General features: G+C 43.9%; 1 protein-coding gene across 1 annotated transcript in view; it reads left to right on the top strand.

The window, feature by feature from the left end:
- CRYBB3 (crystallin beta B3) overlaps positions 1–23,488 on the top strand; it is a 149,429-nt gene extending 125,941 nt beyond the window's left edge. The window contains exons 5-6 of the mRNA XM_069619383.1: positions 20,224–20,366; positions 23,126–23,488. Coding sequence (XP_069475484.1) covers positions 20,224–20,366; positions 23,126–23,351 — 369 coding nt within the window. The 3' untranslated portion in view covers positions 23,352–23,488. The remainder of the gene's footprint in view (positions 1–20,223; positions 20,367–23,125) is intronic.
- The last annotated feature ends 4,252 nt before the right edge of the window (positions 23,489–27,740 follow it).

Genomic DNA, 27,740 nt, shown 5'->3' with positions numbered 1-27,740 from the left:
AACAGTTTGGATAGGGGGTGCTTCCTGGCCATATTGATTTCTACCACGTTCATTCTGAAATGTGTTCTGCACCTAATATGCTCTGCATGCAAGGGCAAAAATCTCAAACCTGTTTCTGCTTAGTTTCTACTCCCAATGACAACTCAAATCAACACTGTTTTATCTATACACCGCTCTGGGACCCAGGGTACAAGTCTGAATGGCACCTTCACAATGCAACACAACTTTCCATCCACTGCAATTACAACTGACAGAAAACATTCAGAATCTAATTCAGGGTCTTACTTTGAAACAATACTTTTCTCCCAGCAGCCCCCACCCTCCAGGCCTCAATTTAATATGGCCCCTTTAATTGAAAAGCAAGATGCAGGGAGTGAGGACACAATGGAAAAATCATTTTGCTGCTGATTTAAAAGGCGCTGTTTGGGAAAGGAATTCAATGGGAATTGTTTTTCAACACACCTGAAAATAAAAGGCAGGACTTGATAGTTCGAGGTCAGAGAAAAATGAAAACAAAAGAAAAATTTAGTTTTGCACCACACATGCAGATGAGATACAATACTTCAAAATTCTGGTTTAAAATGAATGCACAATTGTGTTTTACCCACTCCACACTGACTTGAAAGGTGGTGTTTTATGGATTACTTCTTTTTGGGATTATGGACAACCACCCTCCCCTTTTTGTATAGAAGGCAAGGGTTTCAGAGACAGTCAACGATGCCTTTATGGGCTATACCAGTTCTAACACACTGGACATGAGCTATTGTTAGTTTCAAATTCTAAGATCCCTCATCCCGCGATTTTCTATGTGGGAATTAATTGATTTACTGTAATCAAATGTGCTAAGGATCTACAGAGTTCCCCCCCGCCCCACCCTTTAATGGAAAGGTTTAAGGATGGCTGCTTCCAACATAATGCAATTTCAACAGAGTGGTGGTTTTCAAATTCGTAAATAAGTTTGATTAAGACTTAATAAATTGTGCGATGTGCCTACCCAGTTTCACCCCCCTCTACCCACTAATGGAAAGAGACAAAGGCAGGTGGCTCCCCACACAATTGATGGCTTTGGGATATCTACTTACATTGGAAGCTTTGGTCAGGGAAAACAAAAGGGCTCCTCTGACGACAGCACAGGTCTGCTCAAGGGCTTTCAGTCAGGGATTTTCTCCTGCATCCAGACTCCCCCTGCTCCTCGGGTTTGGGTCCCGGCTCGCTTCTCTTATGTCTCAGCCACTGCCTCCAATGCAAGGATTGAGGTCTCTCAGCTAGTTTTCCTTACACGAGTCCAGCAGCAGCTCTCTCCGGGAATAATTCACAAAAAGCCCAGTTCTGATGCAAACTGGTCCTTTTCTATGGCTAGTGACACAGCCACCCTGTCATGATTCCCGCGGCCAGGATTGGCTACCTTGTTCCCTTCACCCCCCCACCAAACACCCTGCCTGCTGATAGGACCAGGAGTTCAGAGATATGCATGATGTAGGCTGAGGGAGGGTAATAGATGCACCATTTCAAATTGACAAGGATTCCTGCATCTTTTGTTCTGAAAACTCTCATACTGTAATAACTCCCTGGGTCTTTCAAATAACCCCATGATGATGCATATGTGAGAGTTCTATATTTTACGGCAAATCAGACCATACTCATTTTACCTCGGCACGCCCTTCGTGAGTTACCATTTTTCTTGATTTCCTCATAGACCGTACTAGTGAAAAATATGACACTTCTTCATACAAACGTTAATTTTGTCCTACACTCTTACACCAACTTTCAAATCTCTCGGAATCATGGGAAGCCCTGAATCACATTTTTCTTAATAACTTATGTTATGTTTCTTACACAAAAATCATTTTAGCATGGTTTAAAGGCGATTTCTGTCACCTTTAATAAAAGTGTGGAACGAGATTTGTGGCATATACGCTGCCCTCTGTATGCAACAAAATGTATTTTTATATTAATTAAACCCCTTCTTCACAAGCCTCACTCAATTTCGTAGCCCCCATCTTTTTCTTAGGTTTCAATTCCCAAATACACTTATAGGTCATCTGGATTTGAGCCCATGTTGATTTTAGCTATCCTCAAGAGATTCAAAAGGACTCTGCTTGTGGCTTAATGCACATTTTATGAGAAGGCCTGACCCTAGGTCACTTCTGCAGTTGTTATCAGCCACTAATCGACAACCAGACATCTTTCTCCTAGAGAGCCCCAACAAACAGGTCATGGGTCACAGTTTAATTTCAGTGGAAATGCCCCTCTGCATCAATGCTTCTCAAAGTACAGCTTTAGATCAACCAAAGTTTTTTCCTTTTGACATTTTGCACAGCATTGTGTTTAACCATTTGTATAGTAAATTACATGTAAACCTGTTGTTCATAACACATAGTTTTTGCTTCCACAATATTAACCCTGGGGTACTTTCAGAATTTCACCAAATAGGCCAGTTACCAGAGATCACTTCTATCACAAGTAGGCCTCTTCTTTTCAATTATGTCATTTTAATGTTGAAAAGTAAGTGTTTTTATTCATGACAAATGCACAGTGTTTGGCTTCACTTTAGATTTCTGGATCCCAGTATTGTGCTGCATTGAAGATAATGTACACACTGCCATCTGTCTCTTTAATTAGAAAGTGTAGCTTTCCATGCATTTAGGAAAACCGCATTTTCAGCTATGTATGTCTTACCATGCATTGGGCACATTCAGCACTTTTATGTTTCCAGGTACATTTTCCTTCGCTCGAGTGCCTGTTCATTCTGGTAAAGTTGAAAGAGGCCCATTTCTATTCATTTTAGTTGTCCTTAAATAAGAAAAATGTTTTGGACTGGTCTGCATTTTCGAATTGATAGCACCAGTCAGCTTCACTCTTAAATAGGAGCCTGACCTCTTTATTTCTGGCATTCAGGGGCTATATTTTACCCCACATATGTCATGCGTAAGGCTATAAAAAGGACACATTGATGATGTCATATGCATTGTCATCAGGAAAACTAGATGGTATTAACCTGCCATAGGACCATAAATGGCACCTTGCTTAACTTTTGTGTATTCAAATACAATACTTAACAGTCTTTATAATTTTAATATGTTTGTATAAATCAGGTTGTAAGAAACCAAGCAAGCGTATCATGTATATGTTCTGGCAGATTTATCAACCTTCTTAAGTTGCAGGATACATCAGCATTAGGATACGATCCATAGAGAAGAATACCCACCATACCCGCCATCACATCAAGGAAGGTGCCTTGCGTGAGGGTTGAGTTGGTGAGGCTGAGCAATGGTGTGAGTTCCTCTCCTATGACTCTGTGCAGAATAATTTGCATAGTACACCGACCATGGACTCAAATGCCTCTTCACACTGTTATATACACAGGGCATTAAGTGGGCCAGGGTAGAGCCCCAGCAGTCTCTAAAAAGTGAAGCTCTTCTGTGCTATGCCATGGCTCCCCGGTCCCACCACAAACATCTGTCAGTCACAGCTTCAGGAAGTGCAGAAGCTGAAACTTCCTCTCACGACCCCTCGTGAGGAGTCCCAAGAGGAAGATGTAGGCCGAGGCAACCACCCCGGATAAAGGGTGCACCATTTTGGTCTTCCCTGACCTCCTGCACTGAAGTCACTGTATCCCACGATGAACACTGAGGCGAGAGCATCTCCATCAAGAAGACACAGCCATGGCAAGTTAAAGCAGTTTCAACTGGTCGAGGTAAACCTGGAGTTAACTTCTCTCTTAAGTATTCACATCGACCAGCTGAACCTGCAAAAGACATGTACATTTGTTGCGCGCTCTCTCTCTCTCTTTTCCAACAGATTTCTGTCTGTTTCCACACACCTTCAATTAATATGTCTCCTGCTGCATCTCTTTTACTCAATTTTTCTTTCCCCTTCTCCTGTGCATCTCTTTATCACCCCAGATCCCGCCCAGTGTTTTCTCTTTCTCTTGCTATCTTTTCTTTCTCTTTCATCATCTTTTGTCTCTCGCTATCTCTGTCGTGTTGATGGTGCATGCCAACACCATCAGTTCTGAAGACTTTAGCTCTGATGTTATCGGCCCCGGCGTTGACGCTGTTGGGATTTGGTAGTCTTCTCTTTACACAGAGTCTGAATCGCTGACTCTGAAGCAGACTACTTTTTTTTATAAATTGGCAAAAAATTAGCCTTTAAAAAAGACAAGTACAACATTACATTTATCCATATTTCCCTCATAGGTTCTTCATATGTCCCTCCGTCGTCCTAGCCTTGTTATCAATAGCTCGCAATCCAAGGTCTATCCTTCATCCGCTATCGCCTTCTTATGTGGCCTGTCGACACTTTTCCTTCATTTATTTGTTTCATCAACAGTTTTTCCAACAGTGTCAAGAAGCGGATTAAGGCATAGTTCAGTAGCTTCTCCCAGCTATCAAACAGGGCTTGCCACCATGCATCTGCACTTGGCGTTTCACATCTCATTAGCTGTGGCCCCAATGTCAACGATCTTTGCCGCTGCAATCCCTTGCAGAATAGTGTCAGATGTTTTAAGGTTTCTTCCGTCTGATTGCAGAATCTACACTGTACATTAGTATCTTGAGTTTTGCGTAGCTCTCTTAACCACTCTTTGGTTTTAAAGGCGTTTAGTCGAAACTGTATATACAGATGTCTGATACCATTATCCGGATACAGTCCAACGTGATTCAGCAGCGTATTTAAATTTCTGGCCTCATATGGGACATCTTTCATTAGCTTATTCGAAGTCCTTAGATCCCCAGTCAGAATCAAATCTAAGTGCCAGACCTTACTTTTTGCTAGATTTGGGTTGTCATGTAGAGTTTTTATGTCTATGTCGTAAAAAGCCAAGATTTCCTTGCAACGTTTGTTCCATAAAGACAGAAGGCACTCAGGGTTTCCCTTGCTTGGATTGTGGAGTATCTCAAACTGCAGGGCCACTTCTTTCATGGTCACCTTCCGAAATAGGCTCAGCAGATTCCAACTGACTCGTGCGTTGATAGATGTTAGATTTAGTTCATATCTAATGCAAGCAGTTGAAGTTCCCTTCGGTAAATGCAGGACTCGTACCCAGAAGATATTTTCTAAGGTAGACCAAACATCAGAGGAGCATCCAAATGCATTTTCTGCGCCGAATATCAGTGCTGGCACTACCTTTTGGCAGTAGAAGTTCCTTACAGGCTTTATAGAAAATTTGTTGTACTTCTTGTGTAAGACGCTTCCTTGACATGCAAATTGCCGGCATTTGATTTTGGCAACCTCTTCCCAGGGGCTATCGTTCAGATTTGCATAAATTTGCATGCCCAAATATCTGGTGTTTGTTATATTAGTTAGGCACTCTTTCCCCAGATACCATTTGAATGTTTTCTGCTTTGAACTTTTCAGGTTTTGCAGTGTTAACACCTCACACTTTTTTTGTTGATCTGTAAGCCGTTAGCTCTTACATACTGGTCCACAGCGTCCATCTTTCACTGCAGACCTATTGGTGTGACATCCAGTAGTATCAGATCGTCTGCATACAACATCCAGCCTATTGCAGAGCCATGTATTCTCGGAGAGAAAGATCGAACACTATCGATCGCTTCTCCAATATCCGATAGAAATAGATTGAATATTATGGCTGCCAAAGGGCAGCCCTGCTTAACCCCACAAAAGGTGTTTATCGCTTCAGACAATGTGCCCTTTTGATCTAGGCGAATTTTGATACTTGTGCCAGTGTGGAGTTCTCGAATGGCCGCTAACAGGTTCTCGGGGCACTCCCACGTCTTCAGTTTGTCCCCTAATAGATCTCGATTTATGCTGTCGAAGGCATGGGAGGAGTCAATCAGGGCTAGGTACACCTTGGTTCCTGTTCTTATGGATTCCATTTTGAGTGAATTTATCAATAATAGATTCAAGGCGCATCCTATTCCCTTGACGAAACCAGTCTGTCGTGGGTCGAGATGTTTTGATTTGGCTGCCCATTTCGCTAGTTGTTGCTGTAGCATGGTTGTATACACTTTACCCAGCACATCTAAGAGTGCAATAGGTTGATAGTCCTTTGGATCAGCACGGTTCCCTTTTTTGAAAATTGGTATAATTATCACGCATTTCCACGATTCAGGGCTTTTACGTTTGGCCGATATTCTCTTGAACAAAGCGTAACATAATTCTGTCCACATCTCTGGATTTTCTTTGATCGTGTGGTTTGTTAGACCATCAGGTCCTGGAACTCTAGAGGAGCTAGCTTTTTTTATTACCTCCTCAATGTCACTGTTTTCAAAGTTTAATTTCCAATTTTCAAGGTTGGTTAGTGAGCTCTCTCTTACAGTGCCTCTTTTGGTGTGTAGTTCCGAGAAGTGTTTTACCCATTCAGCTTCAGGTATTACATTGGCCAGCAAAGCCATTTGCAGAGCTCCTTCATTATTAACTTCCAGAATTCCGAGGAATTTCTATTATCAAGCTTTTCCATTATTAGCTCATAGTCTTTTTGCAACATGACTACTTTATACGTTCGAAGCCAATGTTTGTATTTTTGTTTACATTCTCTTTTCTTGGTGAGGTAAGAGTTGTAATCTATTTTTGGCAAATGTCTTATTTGCGCCCTCATTTCTCTCTTTCTTTTTCTCACCTCCAAGTCAAATTTGTGTTTTGCAACAAATCTACGAGCCCTAAAGCCCTGTTTTTTCTCTTTGAAAGAGCCTAAGAGATGGATATACTCAATTTCATTTTGTTCTTCTACATATGAGGTTATGATATATTTGACGTCCGTCTTCTTTAACCTCAATCTAACTCGGTTAGATTCAATCATTAGAGGAAAGTTCCATGCTGGAGATTTGGATCCGTTAGTTGTAGCAAGTGTCAATATTACTAAGTCATGATCGCTTAGAGTCGTGGGTTGCACCACAAGTGAGATCGTCTATTGATGTATTTTCTCACTGACATAGAAGTAGTCTAGCGTAGAATGCTGATTGCCTCTAGACCATATAGGTTTGGCCGGAATGTCTCCTGCAATGTTTCCATTCATCAACACTAGATTTCTTAGCTCCATCTCTAACGACCAGTATCTAGCAAGTTGTATTTTGTTAGAACTAATCACTTTTAGGTCGTTATTTGGTGTTAAGCAGTTCATATTCAGGTCTCCACATATCACAATATCGGCAGCAGTGTCTGCCTCTAGCCATTCATCTATGACCAATGTAACTTCATCTATGTAACTAATGCCACTTGTTGTTTTATGGTTCCAGTATAAATTTAGAATATGTATTTTCCTATTTCCTGCATTCTTCTGTGCAATAACCGTTGCCTGGATGCAATGGGACACATTCTCGGATTTGATGATGTAGAATCCAGAACATTTTTTTGCCAGGGTTAGGAGGCCTGCCATTGGTCTCCCCAGCGTTTGTTTGGTTGCTGTATTGAATGCAATCTCATAATCTCCAGAAATAGGGCAGTTGTCCAGCCACGTCTCTTGTAGACACTCAATGTCTAATTCAAGAAGCCAATTCTCTTGAAACAGGTGTAAAAATGCTCTGGTGTTCCAGGATCCGAGCTTAACCGTTGGGGTCCTGAGCTCTGGTTGGCATTAGCTTTGAGTTGTCTTATTCAGCGCCTTGGCGAGCCACCCCCAGTTGTCAGGTTGATCCTTCTCGATGTTTCTCGCTTCACTTGTGCTACTTTTCACGTCGGTGGCTTGGTTACTGGCAAATGTTATTTGAATTTGCTCCCCCAGGTCTCTGATATCATGTGCCACATTTTTAGAATCATATTCACTTTCGGAGTCCCGATTTAGCTGGTGCGAACGGACCTGTCGAGTTGACTCCGATGTCCGAGCCTCGGTTGATTTCTTCCAGTCAGACGAGACTGACCGAGCTTCTAGAGGCTCATGAGTATGCTCATTGAAATTGTATCTATTAATTATCTCCGAGATGTCAAACCCTAGTGACATCAACACCAGCGTTGTCTCTCATTTTTGACTTCAAATGTAGGATCACACGGTCATTCTGGCCTTCCTGGGGAAATTCCACTGTTTGAATGTCGTACGATTGTATGGTTCTGAGACACGGTACACAGTGCAAAAGGCGTAGGACATTGTTGCGGTTCATAATCAAGTTGTCTTGGCTTTTGATTCTTTCTAGTTTCACTTTATAAGGTGACGCAGGATGGTTACAGCCTTTTTTTGGTGTTTGATGTGTTGCTCGTGTTTTCAACTCAGACATCTGTTTCGGAGCGGATTCCTTGTTCGCTAAGGGCCCCCTCCCTTTGTGCTTATTGGGTACAAACTTTCGAACTTCAGGGAGCACCCCTCCGTTTTCCATCGTACATTCTGGTTGAAACAAAATTTGAATTGCGTCCGTCGCCTTTCTTTCTCTGTCAGCATTTTTCGTGATTAGCTTTTCTCTTTTTTCTTTCATTGTAAGGAAGATCGGACTTGCCTCCAGGTGAGTATCTTCTGCCGCCTTAACAACCTTCGGTATCAGCATACATATTCTTTGCGGAATTGGTTCAGTAAAAACCACCATTGGAGTCTTATTTTTCAAAACAGTAATTGTTGTTTCCTTCTCTTGGAAAGCAATGTGACATATCCAAGGCCCGGTTATCAGCTCCGATCCATGTGCTTCCGAATCATCAGCTTCCTCGTAAGTGGACAGGTTCAGTAAATCATTAATTTGCTCATCGTCCTTGTTAGCTTCCTCTGATCTTTTTTCTAAGAGCTCACCTGCCATCGCCGTTTCAGTGGTCTTCTTGTTCTGAGTTTGATCTTTCACTTTTAGATTTTGCTTTTCCGCTCTTAGATTTTGATTTACAGTAACATTTACTGTCTTTATGTTATGTAAGAACTTTCTGGAATCATTGCAAAGTCGAAAATTCTTGCTGCATTGATTTTTAGGCTTTTTAGTTTTTGCCGTTTTTTTAACTTGGTTTTTTGGTGTTTAAGTCGATTGATTTGTGTTTCCCTTTAAAATCGGAAAGATGTCATTGTTCCTTTCCTCCTCAATTTCAAGGTTCCTTGATTCACTGACTTGATGGATTCCACTTTTACTCATACCAGACGAGGTAGTTGGTATTTGTGGGTTCAGAAAGTCTGGATTAACTGATGATCTCGTTTTTTCCAGAATAGTTTCAAAAGAAGACATGTTTTTTTGTTTGGAAGCCTCGCTCCTAGCGGACTCTGGTGCAATAATATATGGTAGGTTGGGTTCCGTCGGGTTAGCCAGTACCTCATTACTCTTTTGAGTTTCCACACTTTTTTTCTCTTGTGTTTTTTCCCGCTGGACGGGTTCTTCTTTGGTTAGCTCTATAGGAGGCAGGTTTCTGTCATTCTCTTCCTGACTTCGGCTTGACATACATGCTGTAGGTTCAAGCGAGAGTACAGCTGTCTTCAAGACGTGTTCCACGGTTGCGGTCGCCTGATCGCTCGTTCTCTTATTCGATGCACTCAGCCCCTGTTGATTCGGAATAGAATAGTTACTCTCCTCTCTAGTGGGCTCAAGTAAGGATTTCTTTGGTTTTAGTAAATTGAGTGCTTCTTTTGTAATTTCCGCCAGCAGCTTCTTTTCCAATCCGTTAGTTTTTCTTTGATCTAGCAGGGTGTTTAAGGAAGCCTCTATTCTTTTGTTGGAATCTCACTGTACCTGGTTGGTTAATGTAATTTCCATGTCCATGCCTACCAGTTTTGAGTTCATCATTGCGACCAAAGTGGTCAAGTCTTTAAGGTTCCCATCCACTTGCTCGTACAATTTTAGGAATGGGGCTATTGAAATGGCAAGCGACGACATCACCATAGGTTGGATCTCCATCTCCATCTGTTCTCTCTCGCTTTCTCTGTCGCAAACGCATTTTTTCTCATATCTGTGTTTGGAATAGAGAGTCCCACACCACAATGAACATGGAAGACACTTCCCAAGATGGCGAGACGTTCATGGGACCATGACACACAAAAAAGAGCTAAATGCATGGCAAGGGGGATTCTGGCAACTGGCCTGTGAGCTGAGAGGTAGTGGCAGGGTTCAAGTTAGACAGCAGAGAGAGATCAAATGATCAGAGAGTGCAGCAGTAATGGAAAGGGCAGAGAGCCTTGCACCGAAGTTGCGAGAAACATTGATCACAGAAAAAACAGCAGCATGTAGGTGTCAAAAGGGGAGAGCAGGAAGGGTGAGTTCTCCATGAATCGCATCCAGCTCACTCGAAAGACAGAGTCCCAGTGTAACGGCATAATGGCCTGCATGGGAATCGAGAGAATCCCGGGCAGGTCGCTGTATCGGAAATGCTGTAAAAGCTGGGGTAGAGTCAGTCACAAACTGACCTTCTATCCATGCAAACTCTGGTGATTCGAGGACAAGAAAGTAACTCTGAGAAGATGGTGGGGCTGGGGTAGAGTCAGTGTATAATGAGCGTGCACACAAAGAACGCGAGAATCCCAGGCAAGCAAGTGCTTCTTAAATGCTGGTGGGACAGGGTCTGCCCCAGGCAAGTTTGCTATAACGCCATTCAGTGAATCCCTGACCGGCTTGTGTATTAGAAGGGCCATATGGAGGTCTACTTTTCCAAAAAATGATCACATTTTTTGCTGCTCACCAAACATGTGGCTCTGTAAACCGGTAAAATTTGCTGGACACTTACGGGGAGTTTGTCCAGCTCCTCTGTGAAAGTGAAGTAGGGCTCACGGAATGTACCAAGCAGACTGTATTGCAATATGCACTTAGTTATGTAGGCCAGACCACTCCTGTGCATTCACTTACTTGTGTTTCTTTAGGCCATGCCCATCATTTTTTAGACTACACCCACCAGTGCTTACCCCACACCTATCACGCAAGCCTCACCCTCACATTAGGATCGCCCTCAATGTCTTACCGCACTTAAAGCACTGCTTTATATTCACTCATGTATACATAACTGTTCAGACGGGTTCTTTAAAATGTAACTGCAGACCTCTGGGGTCAGACATGACATGACATTTCCTAATTACTGATATCCTGATTTTTTTCTGTCCACCCAAATGGAGCATTCTTTGGAATTTATGAAGAAGAATGTATCTATGTAATTAAAAAAAAACATTTGACTGCAACAATCTTGCGAACAATTCTGTGGCTCAAGACATGGCCACAGGATGGCAGCATTTGACCAGCTGCCTCAGAGATACACCAGAGATTCGAAAGTCTTGGGGTGGAGAACACTGCAGTGCACTGATCAGATCTGGTTCTGGGACTTGGGAGGCTGATGTGCCTATTTACTGACATCACCGAAAGGGACAATGCCGAAATGGCATCACAAGGAATAACGGCGATCTTTCTACTTTAGTACATGCAGAGTTACACTATAACAATGTAATAATAACAAGACACAAATAACTTTGTGATGTGCTTATGAACGGTCACTAACATACGCAGCAACAAATATGGTGCCTCATAATAACTTTGGTGGTATTTCGGTGGTAAATCTGCTGAAATACAGCCAAATGGATTTACTGTCACCACCACTTGGTCCTGTGGATTTACCGCGGGATTACAAGTGGTGGTATGGTGGTGTCAGTCCCCAGTTTGTGGTGTCCATAGGACTCCATGGGGATTTCAACAGAATTAACACTGGTGGTAATTCTGACGATTTTGCTCAATTTTGGCAGTAAGGTGAGGATTTGACTGCAGCCTTTTGCTGGACGAAAATCCTCTACCTTACCACCAAAGCTGTAGTACAGCGGTGTGGTAATGCATTGGTAATACCCTGATAAATGAGTTAACACTGCATTATCAACATTATTTCCCCACAGCACTTTACTCATAATGAGGGCCATTCGAGTTGGTATTACCGCTGGGGCTATTAGCCCTACTGCCAACCCCCGCCCCCGCGCTATTAGCGCCAGATCACAGGTTTGGTGGAACAGTAAGTCCCCATTCCCCATTGAGTCAATTCAGGAATTTCCAATTCCCCATTGGGCCCAATGAGGAATGTTTGGGGCTATTACCCCCGGCGGTAATAGCGCTGAAAATCGGCAAAATCGATGCAGATTTGCCCCCAGCTCAGAGCTGGGGGTAAATCCTCTAAGCCCGTGATTTGGCGGACCCTTAAATGCGGCAGTAATAGCGTTACCGCCGCATTAAAGGGTTACCGCCAAACTCGTGATGAGGCCCATAGTCTGGTAAGCTATAAATGAGTCATTTGCACAAAGTACCCACTATAATATGAATCACCTCTATGGACCCAACTTTGGCAGATGAGGTACCGTAAGCGACATACTTTGCTCAAAGTCACACAGTTTAGTTAAATGAAGAAACTGGGATAGACCCTTGAACGATCACATATCTCTTCATCTCTGGTTGGTATCTGACAAATGTATTACTCATAGACATGCATTAATGAACAGTAATATGAATGTAGCTTTATATTGATGATTAAGAAAGAAAGTATACAAGTAACGGAATGCCAATTATTCTATTGTGTCTGAAATTAATTTGAGGCCTTAAAGAAACACAACCGGAAGCTTGTAATTATGCGCACTATAAAGAAAATGTGAAGTACCGGGTCGTGCCAGGCCCCCACATGCATGAGCACATGGAGTCTTGAGTTGACACAGAGGAGCCTTGAGTTGCAGTGAGAACTGGCACACAGGAAGCCGTGATCCCCTTTTATTGAGCTAAACAAATGGTGTGCCACGTGTCACTAACAAGTGATACTGCAGAAGCCCTGGGTGGGGCCACAAATCATTACATCATTACATCCCATGCCAAGTGTAAACTAAAAGCAAATGACATAATGCAGCATAATATATAGCACCAAACATAAATTGTTTCTTTGATCACATACAATTATAAACACATTCGGATCAGACAGTTGTTCATTGGGCGGCCAAACAATAATCACATACATTTAATATTCAGTCAGTGGGGCACTGGGCATTGCACACACACAAAACACTTTATTAGGCCTAGAGAGGTGGTGCACCCATGACATGCGCCTTTACTGGATCCATTTGAAGTATTGGAGACATGACGGAAGACAGCTTTTGCTGGGTCCGCTTTAAGCACGTTTGACATGCAGAATCCCAACGTTTTACTGCACCCATTTTAATCAACAAGCAGAATTTTAGCGTCAAAAACACACCATAGTTCACTGGGCCAAACACACTTGGGTGATATCACATTATTAGTTCAAGATGTAGAGCGCTTCACTAGCCGGCAAAGCCACACCTGGGATACACCAGGGACCACATCTGCTGCACAGAGTGCTGCCGTTGTTGGGAGCGGGCAGGCAGGCAGGAAATGACCTTCAGGAGGTGGTAGAGGGTCTTTGGGGTGTAGGCAGCTCTCTGCAGGATTCCTGCTGGCATTCTTCACAGAGCTTGCAGCACTGGGCTCAGCACCACGACTCCGGATGGCAATGAGTCATCACTGTAAGGGGGGTGGCGGCAGGCAGCAAGGCACTGGTGGCAGGGTGTCTAGGCCGCATTACTTCAGGCTCCCCAGTCAGGAGTTCACGCTTGCCTCCTCTTCTTAGCAGCCATACACGCCCCGGGCTCTTTGGCGGTGTGCACGGTTCTCGCCGGCAAACCGGCAGCCGTCACGGCTGTGCCTGTCATCCATTGATTGTTGCTTTCAAGCCCATACTGTGGACTGCAGAAGTGGTTGCCCGTGCACCAGGGTACCTCGTTGGGCCAGCGACCTTTGTCGACAAGGCTGACAGTCGTTTTGAAGATCCGCAGGGCGGACTGGTTGGGCGTCTGGGAGGACGAAGTCCAGGAAGGCTTTCTGGCCCCGAGTGCTGCTACTGCTCCAGAAGGAGCGGGTTTTGGGGCAGGCTGAGCCTCTTTGATGTTTGGGATTGGCGGGGCGCTGCATCCCACCTTTGTCGACATTGTTGTGGGGCACCAGGTCAGACGGAGCCCCCACCTAAATGCACTTGTGGAGTCACACAAAGGAGCCTTGAGTTGCTGTGATAACTGTTTCACGGGAAGCTGTTGCACCCTCTTTTATTGGGAGAGAGGGGCCCTGGGACGCAGCACAGCCGGCACCATACCTCTGAGGGCTCTGGCACTGGTCTTGAAAGGTGTACTTAAACAGTGCAGCATGCTAAGTATATGTCGGTGTGACATATGCACCCTTTGGAAATCAGCTAACAAACGCTACTGTCAGGAAGAGAACCTCTTACAACTTCCTATTGCAACACAAAGGGCAGTAAATAATAAACTCTTTAAAGCGCAACCTTTTTCTCGCGCTGCTTTTTCGAGAAAGAAAATCATACTTGCACTCTAGGCTCGCGAATGTCTCTCCAAGTTGGAGATTAAAGGATTAAGGTCTATCAGTGGGATCAGCAGACGATGTTCTAATGGAGCAGATGACTGTTAGTATGCATGGCAATCCTTTGATCACGTGGCTGCAGCGTTGAGACGTGTGCGTGAAGCTCTGGGAAGGGGAGCTGCAACAAACCAAGAAAGGGAGGGCATGACAGCCCCGGGAAAACAACCTCACAGGGCTGTAACTCGGCAAAGAAGGGGCACTAAAGCATGGGGGAGGGACTTGAGAAATGTCTGGCGGGGCTTATGACGCACGTGTCACTGAGGGCCTTTAAAATACTTTTGGCCAATATAAGTAAAGTAGTGGACTAACGGGAGCAGGTGAGCTTACAATCTTAACAAAATGCGCCTCGCATGGAAGGCAGACAAATATGTTAAAAAAGAGGCATTATTACATGTAATAAGCGGCAGTCGAAAAAAACTATGGAAATGTAAATAGCCAAACAAAAAAAGGTTATTATTTCTAAGTCGATCATTGCACGTTCCGTTCCCCGAAGACAACCAAGGGGATTAAAGTGCCAGCTGCAGAGAAATGTTTGTAACCTGAAGAGCATCATTTGAAATCCCAGTAATTAAGAAAGCTGCAGGGTTTACATTTCTGGCTGTACAGAGTTTTCAAGTATTGCCATGCAAGGCTTCTGAAAGTCAGCCAGTCCTGGGTTTTCCTGGAATTCAGCGACTTGTAGATTTAAAAAGGCAAACGCAAAGGTGCAAATTCCTGAATTTAAAGGTAAAAAGAACACGACTGGATGACCTGTGTGTGTGTGGAACATGTAAGGTGCAACTCCAAAAATGCAGACGACCTGGGGGCACACTTTCCCTATTCCATCCGACTCATAATAATTGAAAAATATGCTCTCTAATTTGCTGCCCATGGAAAAAAATAAACTGTTCGCGTCACGGACCGCAGGCGTGTTCTTCCTCCTTCTTGGGGTCTGTCTCAAAATATATGTCAACCGTGCCCTGTGAAGCACATTTTCATGCTGCTGACGCCCACAGATATATGCCAGAATTGCAATGGAATCCCATTGTCATACATGCCTTGATTGCCGCTTTACATACATTCTCATATTGCTGTTCCCGATATATGCCAGTATACTGCTGTAAAAAACAGATTTTCATTTTGGCTGATATTTAACGGGTGCTGGCTCCTCAATAATAGATGACAGGACACCACCTGGCACCCATCAAAGAGCAGCTGCCACCGATTAATGCCACTGCTGCCCATTCACCCAAAGTGCTAGGAATAGAGTGACATCAGAATACCATTCACCACTTCACAAGGGTATCAGTAGAGGAGACATCACACGTTATTTGGTCCTGATGAGTGGCATTTTATTTTTTTTAAAGTCCGAAGTGAAAACAATATGTTGAACACAAATGTAGTTTGTGTAGATATCCTAAACCCATGGAATGGATTTGGCTCCTACGGGCTGGAAATGGGCACTCACGGGAATAGCATTCCAAATGAAAGGACTGAATTACATGCCAGCAAGATTTATTAATCCTAACCTTAGTCCTTACTTGTGAGGTGGTACTTCCACTCAAGCATTGCAGTTTCCTGCAAACAGTGCATAACAGAAAGCATTACTTTCTCCGAATGGTCGATCGTATCTCAGTTTAAGAGCTGGACCTCTCTACTGCAAGACCTGTCTCTGATGTGTCTACCCACCACTCCCAGGCTGACCACTTCCAAATGCAGGCCTGCTGCTCCGGCTGATGACTATGATGCAGAAATAAAGAGGTGATTTCCATATCACTGCTATCTGCATTGGAAGCAGGGACCAAACCTCCCAACAGGAGTGGTACCCATAGAATGTTTTCTGCCAGATCGGCCCCTGATTGGAACCAAACATCCGTAACATCAGGGGCAAGGGAGGATTGGCATATATATATATGGCCGCGTATATATTACAATCCACAAATCTCATGCTGAGTTTTGTGAAACATGTGTTCTCTAGGATACAAAAAGGGCCCAGGGATGGCATCCCAAATTCATGACATAATGTTTGCAACAGTAATGGTCAGAGAGAGAGGCTACACTTTTATTTAGCTGAAAAGATCCTGCATAGCCTATATACTGTCCGTCCACAAATTTGAACGGCCGACAATGACGGGAGATGACTTTCTGCCCAAAGTATGCAGGATTATTCCAGGTCTGTTACCTCCTTGAATCTGATGGTTGATGTAGGCCTATAAGACTGTTTTGTCCATCTCAATCCTCGCAGGATTTCACAAAGTTAAAAAAGATGAGAAGGCATTCGGCCTTGCAATACTCCTGCCAGCTGCTTTTAATTGCTATGGACTAGCAGGTAGTCTAGCAATGTTATGTAGCAGTGTCTATAGGAAGCCATTGTGATTGTCACCAACAGGGGAGGCTTGTGGGGAAAACCCTTCTGACTGCTGCAAAGAGCAACTATTGCAGGTTTCTCCTCCCTGATTAGGTCACATCACGAGTTGGGTTGTAGCCCTTAAATACAGCAGTAACGGCATTGCCGCCGCATTTAAGGACTGCCCCATCATGAGTTTGGTGCTATTTTAGCTGTTTTACCTCCAGCTTTTTTCTAGAGGTGAAAATCCCATTTAGCGCCCTGTTTTCGGCAGTATTACTGCCGGCTGTATTAGCCTGCAGTATTAGCAGCGAAAATGCCCCATTGGATCCAATGGACACAATGGGGAATGGGGATTTACCGTTAACGCCCAACACATGATCTGGCGCCTCTGACCTCAACCAAACAACTAAGGCTAATACAGCCAGGCAGTATTACAGCCGGGATACAGCCCAACTTGTGATGAGGCCCTAACACTTTCGCTGGAACCAGTATGTCACACTTCCACAAATTTCAGACTCCATTGAGCGTGGGGTGTACAAGGCACTGCCCAAGGTAGAGCCTTGCCCCAATAATCCACAAAAACCCAGAAAACCATGTGGCATTGAGCTGGCAACAATTAACTCAGCAGAGCTTCCCAGCATGGCAGGAATGATGTTGCCAACTGTCTGAGCTTGATTGCCCAATCTTCTGGAAGAAAGACAAACCCTTTCAGAGTACCGGACCATGCCTTGATGACCTTGAGTTCCTGCACTGGCCTGGGATGTCCTGTTGGAAGGAAACCTATTGCATTCTGGAACTGCACAGGCGTGTTCCATCTGCTTCTGGGCCATTTCTTGAGTTGGCAGATGAAGGGGTCAGTTGTCCAGTTAAGAGTAGACAAATGTTCCCTTCCAATGTAGGAGAGCTCCTACCATTACCGCTAATGTTGGGCCTCAGGGCTAGCAAGTCTTTTTGTTGTAGCCCCTAAGGTTTTTTCCGGGCTGCAACTAAAAGACCGGGGGCTATAGCCCCATAGCCCCACCGTAGCAACGCCTCTGACCTCAACCAAACAACTCGGTCAAAGGCATTGTCAGAAAGGAAAAACACAAGACAACTCAGGACCACTTTCACTTTCTCCACAAGGTCCTTGATGGCAGCAACTTGGGAGAGCTCAAAAGTCCTTGTGTACCACTTTAATATAAGATGGCTGCCAAATCAATCTTTGCACACCTATCACTATTAAATCCTTTGCAAAACATGAAACTCCTTATTTTAATGATAGTTTCCCAGTGCAATTTAGGAAAACGCAGGAAGTATCTCATCCCAAACTGGTGAACCTCTTTCTGAATGATTGCCATGTTCAGTGTGTCCCCACAGAGAGTAGGATCCTTGGGCAGCACCAGCACAATACCCTCTTGCAACTCTCCAGCCCATGTCCCCCTTTCAGTTGTGAGGCACTTGGGTTATAATGTGTTTTGTCCAGGATGCAGGGGAGTAGCACATTAATACAGCGGGTCAGATGCTCGCCTTCTGGCAACTGTGGAATCCCAAACACCTCTAGGTTTCCTGTCCTGCTGAGTTTCTCACATCTTCCCATCCACGCATTGACCTGCAGAATGGATCAGGCCACTTCACCCTGAAAGTCCCAATGCTTTTCATAATCCCTCTCCGAATCAACAATTCTACTTTCCCTCATCTAAACCCGTGACCTTGGCCTCCATTGCTGCCATTCTGGTATGAAACAATCCTGACCTAAAAATCCACCATTTTTATCTCCATGCTATCTTACTGTTTTAGGTTGTAAAAAAAAGTAATAAGGGTGTCTTCATTACTATGGGGTAGAGACTCCAGCAGAACACTAGTCATGTGGCGCTTCAGGAAGCCAATGAGGGTTCCAGAGTTTCCAGGAGAGGCGGTTGCGAGTGAACGGAAAAGACATGGAGCAATGACGGGGCCGTTTTCATGTCCACTTACTTTGTAGCCACCTTCTTCAATAAATGTAGAATGAAGCCCACCCAGAGCTTTCTTCACATGACTTGCCTTTTGGAAAGCCTCGGTCGTGGCCATTCTGGCTCTCCATTCAGTGTTAGGTCACTATCTGGGACTGTTCTCCAGCCCTCTGTCAGATCGTTTGTGGATTCAGCCATGTCTTTTGCATAGGCACATAGCGAGAGAGATGAAGCTGAGGTAAGGAAGGTGTTCCATGGTGCAGAAGTGGACTTAACAGAAGACTGCCTTACTTAGAAGGGAAGACACAACCAAAAGAAGGGCGATTGCCAGTAGAAAGCCATTGGTCCGTCTCTTTTATGGTGCATCCCGTTGAGCACTAGTACTCTTTCACTTTGTTTTAAGGAAGAGGAAGTTATCCTCGGAGATCAGGGATATCCCTCACTTGCCAGGAAAGTTCCCATTTTATAGGTCCCTGCCGCTAAGAGGAGACACTCTTTTTAGGTCAGGACAGAGGAAGGAGGGAAGCAGCAGGGCAAGAGCGGGGATACACCATCACAGATTCAAATTAGGTCTGGTTTGGTAAGTGAGTTTATTGGGCCTAGTATAGTGGCTCATAGGTTTGTAGGCCACAGGCTTTCCTTCATGCTTGTGCATTTTCAATTGGCAAAGCCGCCGATCAGGCCTTGTGCACTTTGTGCCAGCCTGGAATTTACTAAGCCACAAATAGTCTTCAATAGGCTATGGTTTTGTGGTGGCAGTGCAATCTGATAAACTCTAATGATACTCTTTCGAAATACCCTCTTGAGAAAGGAGAAGGGACAAATAGCATCAATGATGGTTCATGGCTGCTTTGCATTAAATCAAAGGGGAATTTGGGAACAAAGAATTACCACAGATCTTTATATTTGAGAAATGTTTATGATATACAATAAAAAGGTTTGTATACTCGAATCCCTAAATACATAATGCACAATGGCCTTGTTGCTCATTTCATTTTTCATAACACGTACCAACGAACCAAAATCTTTATAACAATAACCCATATGTACTGAAACCTTTCATGAAGGGGAATTCTAGCTGGGTTTCATAATAAGGATGGCCTTGCACATACTCAATTCTGAATGCACAGACCTCCTAAGAGAATTGTGCATTTATCATGAAGAAATAATGGCAAAAAACACACAAAAAATGTTTAAAAACAGAACATGTCAGATTACTCAAACTATGATTAGCAATTTCAAGCTTGGGCACCAAAGTATCTGTGATATTAGTGCTTTTGGAAAGTTAGCCCATAATGGCCCTCATTACAACTCAGGCGTTAAGGGTTAACGCCGTCGTTAACCCTTAACGCCTGATTCCAATTTTAACGGCTGCTTTTAGCAGGCGTTAAAATCCATGGCGCTAAACCGCCTTGGTGCTAATTACGGCACCGTAATTTACGGTGCCGTAATTAGCGCCTTCCCCACTCCCATTATGCCCTATGGGGCAAAAATGGGAATGGGGAAGGGTAAATACGAAATGGGGATTTACCGCCCCACTCACCTTGGAATGGGGCGGTAAATCCGCCATCCACCATGGTTAAACATGGTTTACACCATGGTGGTAAAGTTGGTGTACTTACCGCCTGGGTCGTAATGACCTCCAATAACTTGAAGGGCCATGCCATATACCATTAGGTTGTATGCTTTTCATTGATTGGTTAATACTGTTTTTCTAATGCAGGACAGTCCTGATCACAAGATCCACCTGTTTGAAAATGCTGGTTACAACGGGAGGAAAATGGAGATTGTAGATGACGATGTCCCCAGTCTTTGGGCTCATGGATTCCAGGACCGTGTGGCTAGTATTAAAACCATCAACGGAACGTAAGCAATTGCGCAGAAGTTGCAGTGTTAGTGAATTTCCTTTGGTGTGGATGGTGACAGGGAGCTTGCAGGATCGCATGGTGCATTAGAGGAGCAGATTCAGTTATGCCTTATAACTTCGGTCCTATTATGGCAGACTACACCATGCCGCGTGGCTGCTGATTGAGATAACACATCGGGTCAAATGACATCTCAACATTTTGGAAACGCCACAACGCCTATTTTGGCAGTGAGCATTCAGCTGGCGTGCTTTGTATGAGTGAGCATTGGGTAAAATATAGTCTAATGTCGTTTTTTATATTGTTTTATTGCACCATACATATGTACACCAAATCTTATAAATAGTCTTCCCAACGTACTGCCTCTAGAAAGGCATGGAACATAATGGGGCTCATTACGAGTACGGCGGTGCAGGAAAATAGTGGTGGTAATGGAATTGCCACCACTTTTCCCGTACTGCCACACGAGGAGTTTGGCCCTGAAATGGGTGATTTACCTCCAGCATCATGCTGGAGGTAAATCCTCCCACTTTCCACTGAAATAAAAATCAGTGTAATTGGTGGAAAGTAATATTGTGGCAGTAATTCCGCTGAAATCCACAATGGCGTCATCTGGACTCCAAACGGGACTAACAGCGCCACCACCACCACTTGTACTGCTGGTCTAAATCCGCCGGACGAAGTGGCGGTAACGTTCATTACGTTGGGTAGTATTTCGGTGGATTTACTGCCAGAATACCGTCCAACTCGTAATGAGGCCCATTGTGTCAGCAGATATTTCGTAAAAAAGGTAGGTATTCAGTTTCATCAGATGGAGAAAAAAATCAATTGTTGTATGAAGGCGTTGCAATACAGACTACCTTTAAAAAGTATAGAACATTATGGGAGCCCCTTCAGTGAGAACAAACATGGTTCAAATAGCCTTTTCCCACTCATTAGGGTCTACGACTACGCCTTAGCTCACTGTACCGTCAAAGAGGAAAACTATATTAATTTGCATACCAGTTTGGTACCACCCACAAGCGCATTCCAGCACAACAATGGTAACAATGCGAGACAAACCTCCTCTGAACAGGAGTACCCTCCGCATTCCCAGACGCGTGTTTCAGCCTCGTTGGGCCTCACCAGTAAGGCAAAGCTGAGCCTCGTGTGGCACAATGAGCAAGTGGTCCACGCATGAATTCCCCTCAGTAACTTTGGGTGAACCCGCTCCTCTTTCAAATTACACCAAATTGTCGGAGCCCCTCTACTGAGAACCTTTTAAAAAGCTTTTGGTCCAATTTGAGTTTTCATAATTCTCATTTATTGTTGGTAAAAGGCATTTTTATTCAAAGTTTTGCATAGAATTAGGCGGAGTGCGGTTAAATGGCAGAAATGCATTTATCTTTAATGTATATTTAATGACAACTACTTGCAATAAAATCCGTGAGTACCATGTCTGCAGTTGTTAGACACTCTGAGCCTGTGGATTGCCTAACGTAGTGTGAGTAGGTGCAGCGACATCACTATTTTGGTATCCAGGGGTTTTACTGACAACAAACACTTCGAAGTAATTTACTTCAATGCTACCACTTCGAAATACTTTGAAATTATATCTTTTGGGGGGATTAAGGGGAAAAAGGGTGGTAGGGGGGTGTTTGGGGTGAGGGTGGGAGTGGAGGGAAAGTGGGCTATGAGGGGGACCCCCAAGATATTTAAACAAATCTAAGTACATTTTCCAAGTAATACCATCAAAGGAAATTACTTCGAAGCATTCTCAGTCGGTGAAATGACATGGAGCCAACCTTGTCAAATACCAGTTTGCAGTAATAGCACAGTGTCATGGGGAATGGTGGCATACACGCGCAGATATGGTATCCCACTGCTGCACAGTGCACTTTGCATGACGTCATAAATATTCTAACTGAGGGCACAGGGACTCTAGGACGCTTGGTTAGACGGATCCAGCAGCTACCTAACATGGTCTTCTTCGAAAATGTTTCAGGTATTAACACACGATACTGTGCTAATGCTCGGTATTCACACACACTCTGCTAGTGCTCTGTTTGTGTAAAAGTCGATAAGACTTCTCCAAATTTGTCGAATTCTTTATGGTCCATTTTCTTCCACTGGCTGCAAAATAACTGCAGGGCAGCACTTCAAACAAGATCAGAAATGTCACACCTTAGCGGCAAATAGTTCCTTCTGGGGTTAATAAGCCACCACGCCCAGGGGTCAGTCAGCACTTTTCAGAGAACCACTTGAGTACACACTTCTCTTAATGCGACTCTGTCCACTTCTTACGCAGGCTCAATTCACACATTTTTGTCAGATGAATAACATCTCCTTAAACGGTCACTCGCAGAAGTTACAATCGTCTGCCTCTAGATCCACAGTTACACGCCAAAGTAAGGCATTTTGATTTTTTGTGTGGAGGAACAGTTTTCTTAAAGAGTCTGCTTTTTGGTACTGAGGCAGGTGTTTTTTTCATGGAAATGTCAACGGAAAGGGATGCACGAATATCTACTTCATAACATCTTGTGTACGCGCAACAGTTAATTGAAAGTGCGTCATACATAACGGCAATAGAATACAATGTTAGTATGCAGAAGCAACATTTAGAGTGTAATTTTAAAGTCCTCGTAAAGGACAAACATGTTAGATAAAAATAAATCCAGTTGTGTTTAAAATTGTATTTCCTTAAGGAGTCAGCTGTTGCATTGTCACAGTCACAATACACCTTTCTTTGCTCAGTTAATGACACTTGCCCTTTCCTTTCAGCTGGGTGGGCTATGAATACCCCGGATACAGGGGCCGGCAGTATGTCCTTGAAAAGGGTGAATATCGTCACTGGAATGAGTGGGACGCCAACCAGCCCCAGATCCAGTCGGTGCGCCGCATCCGGGATATGCAGTGGCACAAGCGTGGCTGTTTTACGGCTGCTTCCGAGCCCGCCCCCGTGCCCGCGCCAGCTCCCGCGCCCGCTCCCGCTCCGGCCAGTAGCTGAAGGGAAGCCAAGCCCGGTGTGCACCGGCCACCAACTCCAGTTGGAAAGCACACCAAGAAGCGGAAGATACATTGATTTTGCAAATGAATAATGTCTTATATGTTGCAGTTACAGACCTCATGAATAAATCTCTGAGCTAGAAACTCAATTGTCCTGCTCTTTTTTTTAGTTGCAAAGCGAAACATCTCATACATGTCTGTGCACTATTTCCTTCTGCCCACCATTCTGTGAAAGTGGAATCATTTTCGAGTAATTCTCCCTACACTCAAGTTACCATTTGAATAGACTGAATCACTTCCCCTTTCTGGCCCTGATTCTCATCAAGGCGTTAAGTACCGAAAAGGACGTTAAAATGGTTAACAACCTTTTCGGTACTTAAGACCTATTCTGAAGGTGGCGCATTCTTCCGAAGTCGGAAGCAATGCGCCACTTTCGGAATACATGTGGCACTTGCTAGGATGGGTTGGAAACTAATCTAGCAAACGCCACATTTGTAAACTGGCCTTTTGGAAGCCTATTCTTGTGGCACTCCGCCAGTTTAATATGTGCGCTAAACTAGCGCACATCTACAGTAACCTTTTGGTGCCGTTAAACTGGAGGAGTGCCACAAGAAGCTTTGTTTGCTGTAAATGGAAGTGTCCATATCCACCCGTGTTGTATATGGACACTTTCATGTACACCAAAGCAAGCAGCTTCAACGTTGCTGCAACGTTGAAGCTGCTTGCTTTGGTGTACATGAAAGTGTTCATATACAACACACGGGTGTATATGAACACTTTCATTTACACCAAACCGAGTCGCTTCATGCTCCAACGTTGAAGCTGCTCGCATTGGTCCCTTTTCCAACCAATCATTTACTTTTTGGAAAGCTCTGTGACTCGAACACCATCCTCCTGACGTTCTAGACTACGTTCTTGCAGCTCAGGAAGGAACTCAAGACCTTATTCTTCAGTCAATACCTAGATCCCCCTAGGCTCCTTCCATTCCCGCATCACATCCCACCCCTCTGACTGGAACATTCCATGCCACGTATTGTAACTCACCCTCCTTGCCTCATCCGTTGCCCTCAAATACATGCACAATGCTCTATTGCTTCTTAGCTAGGTTTGTGCTATAACCCCAAATGCAAATACAGGCCCTTGAAAGTAGTTTAGGCGGTCCTCCCCGATTCTAAGGGAGGTTGCCCCTTGATGGGAAACGGCACCCCCAGCTTGGCATTCAAAGTGGGCCCATTCCCTCAAGGAATCAGATCCAGAGCCCGCAGAAACACCAGAAACACACAGAAACGCTAGGGATTCACTGTTCTTCTCAAAACTGGTACCAGGTAGATAAACAACATGGAATGGTAAGTGTGATCCATTTTTCCTTCCAGCAATGGAGAAAAGAGCAATTCAAAGCAACCTCTGGTTACGTCTGTGTCTTCGGTGGCACTGCCACTGCCAAGGAAATCAGATCGGCAGAGTCTCCAGGCCCAACGTGGATACACTATATAAATGCAACAGGATTTAGACAACTCAGTTGTGTCTCCCCCGTTGTTGCCCAAGTCACACCGAGGTAATGGGACTTAACCAGTGGCAATTCTCATATGACAAAAGATTTTTGATCTTAACAACGTTAAAATTTGAGGCGATGAGCACAAATAGATAACTGTTCCTGGCATTCATTGACATGAAGCAAGCTTTTGATAGCTTAAATCGAGGTAAGCTTTGGTCAAAATTGGTGACCTGGAAGTGCCCGCGAGAGCTTCTTGATCCAGTCATGGCACTCCACGCACACATGTGAGTAACAGTGAACAATCATGGCGAGCTATCTGACTCCATAAGAACGGCCAGAGGCGTCAAACAAGAGTGCCCACTGGCTGCCAAATTGTTCAAACTGTTCTTGGCTGACCTACCTATCCATCTTAACCTTGTCCAGTGCTTTTCGCCCGAAATAAATAATCTATGCTGATGATCTGGTCTTAATGGACTCTACGCAGATCGGTCTCCAGTGGTTGCTTACGAAACTCCATGAGTATCTCTCCCTTAACGATCTTGAGATAAATCCAACTAAAACAAAGATTCTCGCAATCGGTCGCCTGAATAACAAAGATAAGTCATTCATGTGGTCAGTAGACAGGGAAATCTTGAAGTCTGTCTCCTATATACGACATCTAGGAATCCATTAAAAAAACGAATTGAGCGAACAGCCATGGAAACACTATCTTAAAACCCAGATGACAAAGTTCGCTCCGCAAGGAGCCAAGATCAATAAGGACTATAGCAAATTCTCGTATGCACCAATTCTGACGTCCCACCTTCAAAAGGTAGTGCCTGCCAAAGAATTTGTTGCTGAGGCTAGTTGGAACATCGACAAAAGCACTTGGCAGACCCTGGGGGGACTCTTTTGGCATCGTATCTTGAATTTGCCAAACTCGGCTTCTATGACCATCCTACGATATGAATTGTCAATTAACTCCCTCTACACCAGAGTCCTGTGGAAATCTCTTGCAGTATTAATACTTGCCCATTCTCCTATGCCAGCTTACCAGATCCTCCCAAGAGACAAAAATGGCCAGCAGCCGGCCTATTAAAGTCTTGGGTGCATCAGCTTTACCAAATCTTAGACGCAGCTGGCATAAAGATTTCAGAGCTAATACAACGCCCTCAATGCGCAAAGAAAAAGTTTGAGTCTTGGGCATGGATTACCAACCAATATAAGAGAACCAGAATGATTTCGGCAATTGCTTTAGGTGTAAATCGACACAAACGTAATGTTCAACCACGGTACTTCTTCACAGTGCTTCACAACACCATAGAGCTCAATTCCTACGATTAAAAATGAATCTCCTGGAGACGAAAGAAATCTTATGGCAAAGACGTGATAAGGCTGTGAACGATAATCTTTATCGCTTTTGCCGGCGCTCCACAGAGTCATCCAAACATCTCTTAACTAGTTGTGTAGGCACCAGTAGCCAACGTTCTCTTTATCTCGGACAATATGCACCTGCTGACAAAGACAGGGAAGCCTGGTGGTCTACGATTACTTCTGGAAATAACAACAAATTGTCTTGCGACGGAGTGGACTACATGGATTGTCTGCTAAAGACTGAGACCTAGAGTATCATCCTCTTTTACTGTTGGACCTTGGATCTAAAGAATTGAATTTATCAGGGCAAATTTGGCCATATGTTTAAGTTTGAGAAGGACAAAGGATACAAACAAACTTAACGGGTTGGTGGAATGGTTGAAACAAAAGTTTAAATTCTTTTTGTCTTTGAACTGTAGTTTTCAATAAAAATAAAAAAGATTTTTGAGACCACTTTTCCTGACTCATTTTGGGTTCAGCTCTCACACAACTAGGCCTATTGTGACACCGAAGATGGGGGCAGACCATGGAATAACCTCAGAGCCAGACACTCACAGATCACATGACCCCCAAGCACATCACCTGATGGCAAACCATGCCAACACAGCCTACAAGTTGCCCTAGGCTACCTCAGAAGCAGAGGGGAATCTGCATATAAAAGGAGAGGAAGTCAGTCACCACGTGTGAGGTGTTGGAGTAGTTACTGTACTCCAAGTTCATAACTTTTTGACTTTGAATGGTATACATCCCAGTCAATGGCCTTCAATATTACAACTGAATTCGGTTTCTCTATTGGTCTCTCTTGCAAGGATAGCCCAGTGCTTAAATTTGTTGTATGCTGTCAAACATTCCAAAGAGCCTATTATAAAAGCAATTCATTTTAAAATGACCTTCTCTTGTTCTGTCATTTGGGTTTTGAACTTAATTTGCTCCTGAACTTCACTGTGGTCAATTAAAAAAAAAGTAAATTACTGAGTTCTGGCGTTCTCTGCAATGGAAACAGGTAATATGTATATGTTCTTAGTTTCATTGAATTAAGATGTCAAACGTTCTTATTGTGAAAACATTTAATCTCTGGATATATCAAACAACTTCTTCTGCTCTGGAGACTATTGAAGACCTGGCTATACAACAAAGCACAAGTCGCAAAATTCGTCTGACTCCCACACATTCCCCTCTCCTATACACAGTGGTGTGCCAAAGTCATTTTCCCTGCCTGTGTACAGGGCACAATCACAGGTAGGTTTCCCAGACCTTCCATGCCTCCCCTTGAAACCCAAGAAAAGATGAAGGTAGAAGCCCCCATAGCATGGATGGAGCCTGAAGCTCCACTCGACCAGATCCACACACCCAGCATTGGAAATAAAGCATTTCCCTTTAAGGAAACAAAGTTGTGACATTTCCCAAATCACCACTGATGCGAAGGGCAACATTTCTGATTGAGTCATATTTTCACAGCCCCATGGATACATCCATACTTAAAATGGAAAACTTAATTGCCAGTGTTAGGAAAAAATAAACATCATTCTTCCACTTCTGCTA

Source organism: Ambystoma mexicanum, chromosome 10, assembly GCF_040938575.1.
Source record: "Ambystoma mexicanum isolate Mex_15411 chromosome 10, UKY_AmexF1_1, whole genome shotgun sequence".
In the NCBI taxonomy this organism is placed as follows: Eukaryota; Metazoa; Chordata; class Amphibia; order Caudata; family Ambystomatidae; genus Ambystoma; species Ambystoma mexicanum.
Note: the sequence above shows the minus strand (reverse complement) of the source record. Positions and strands in the feature narration are given on the sequence as shown.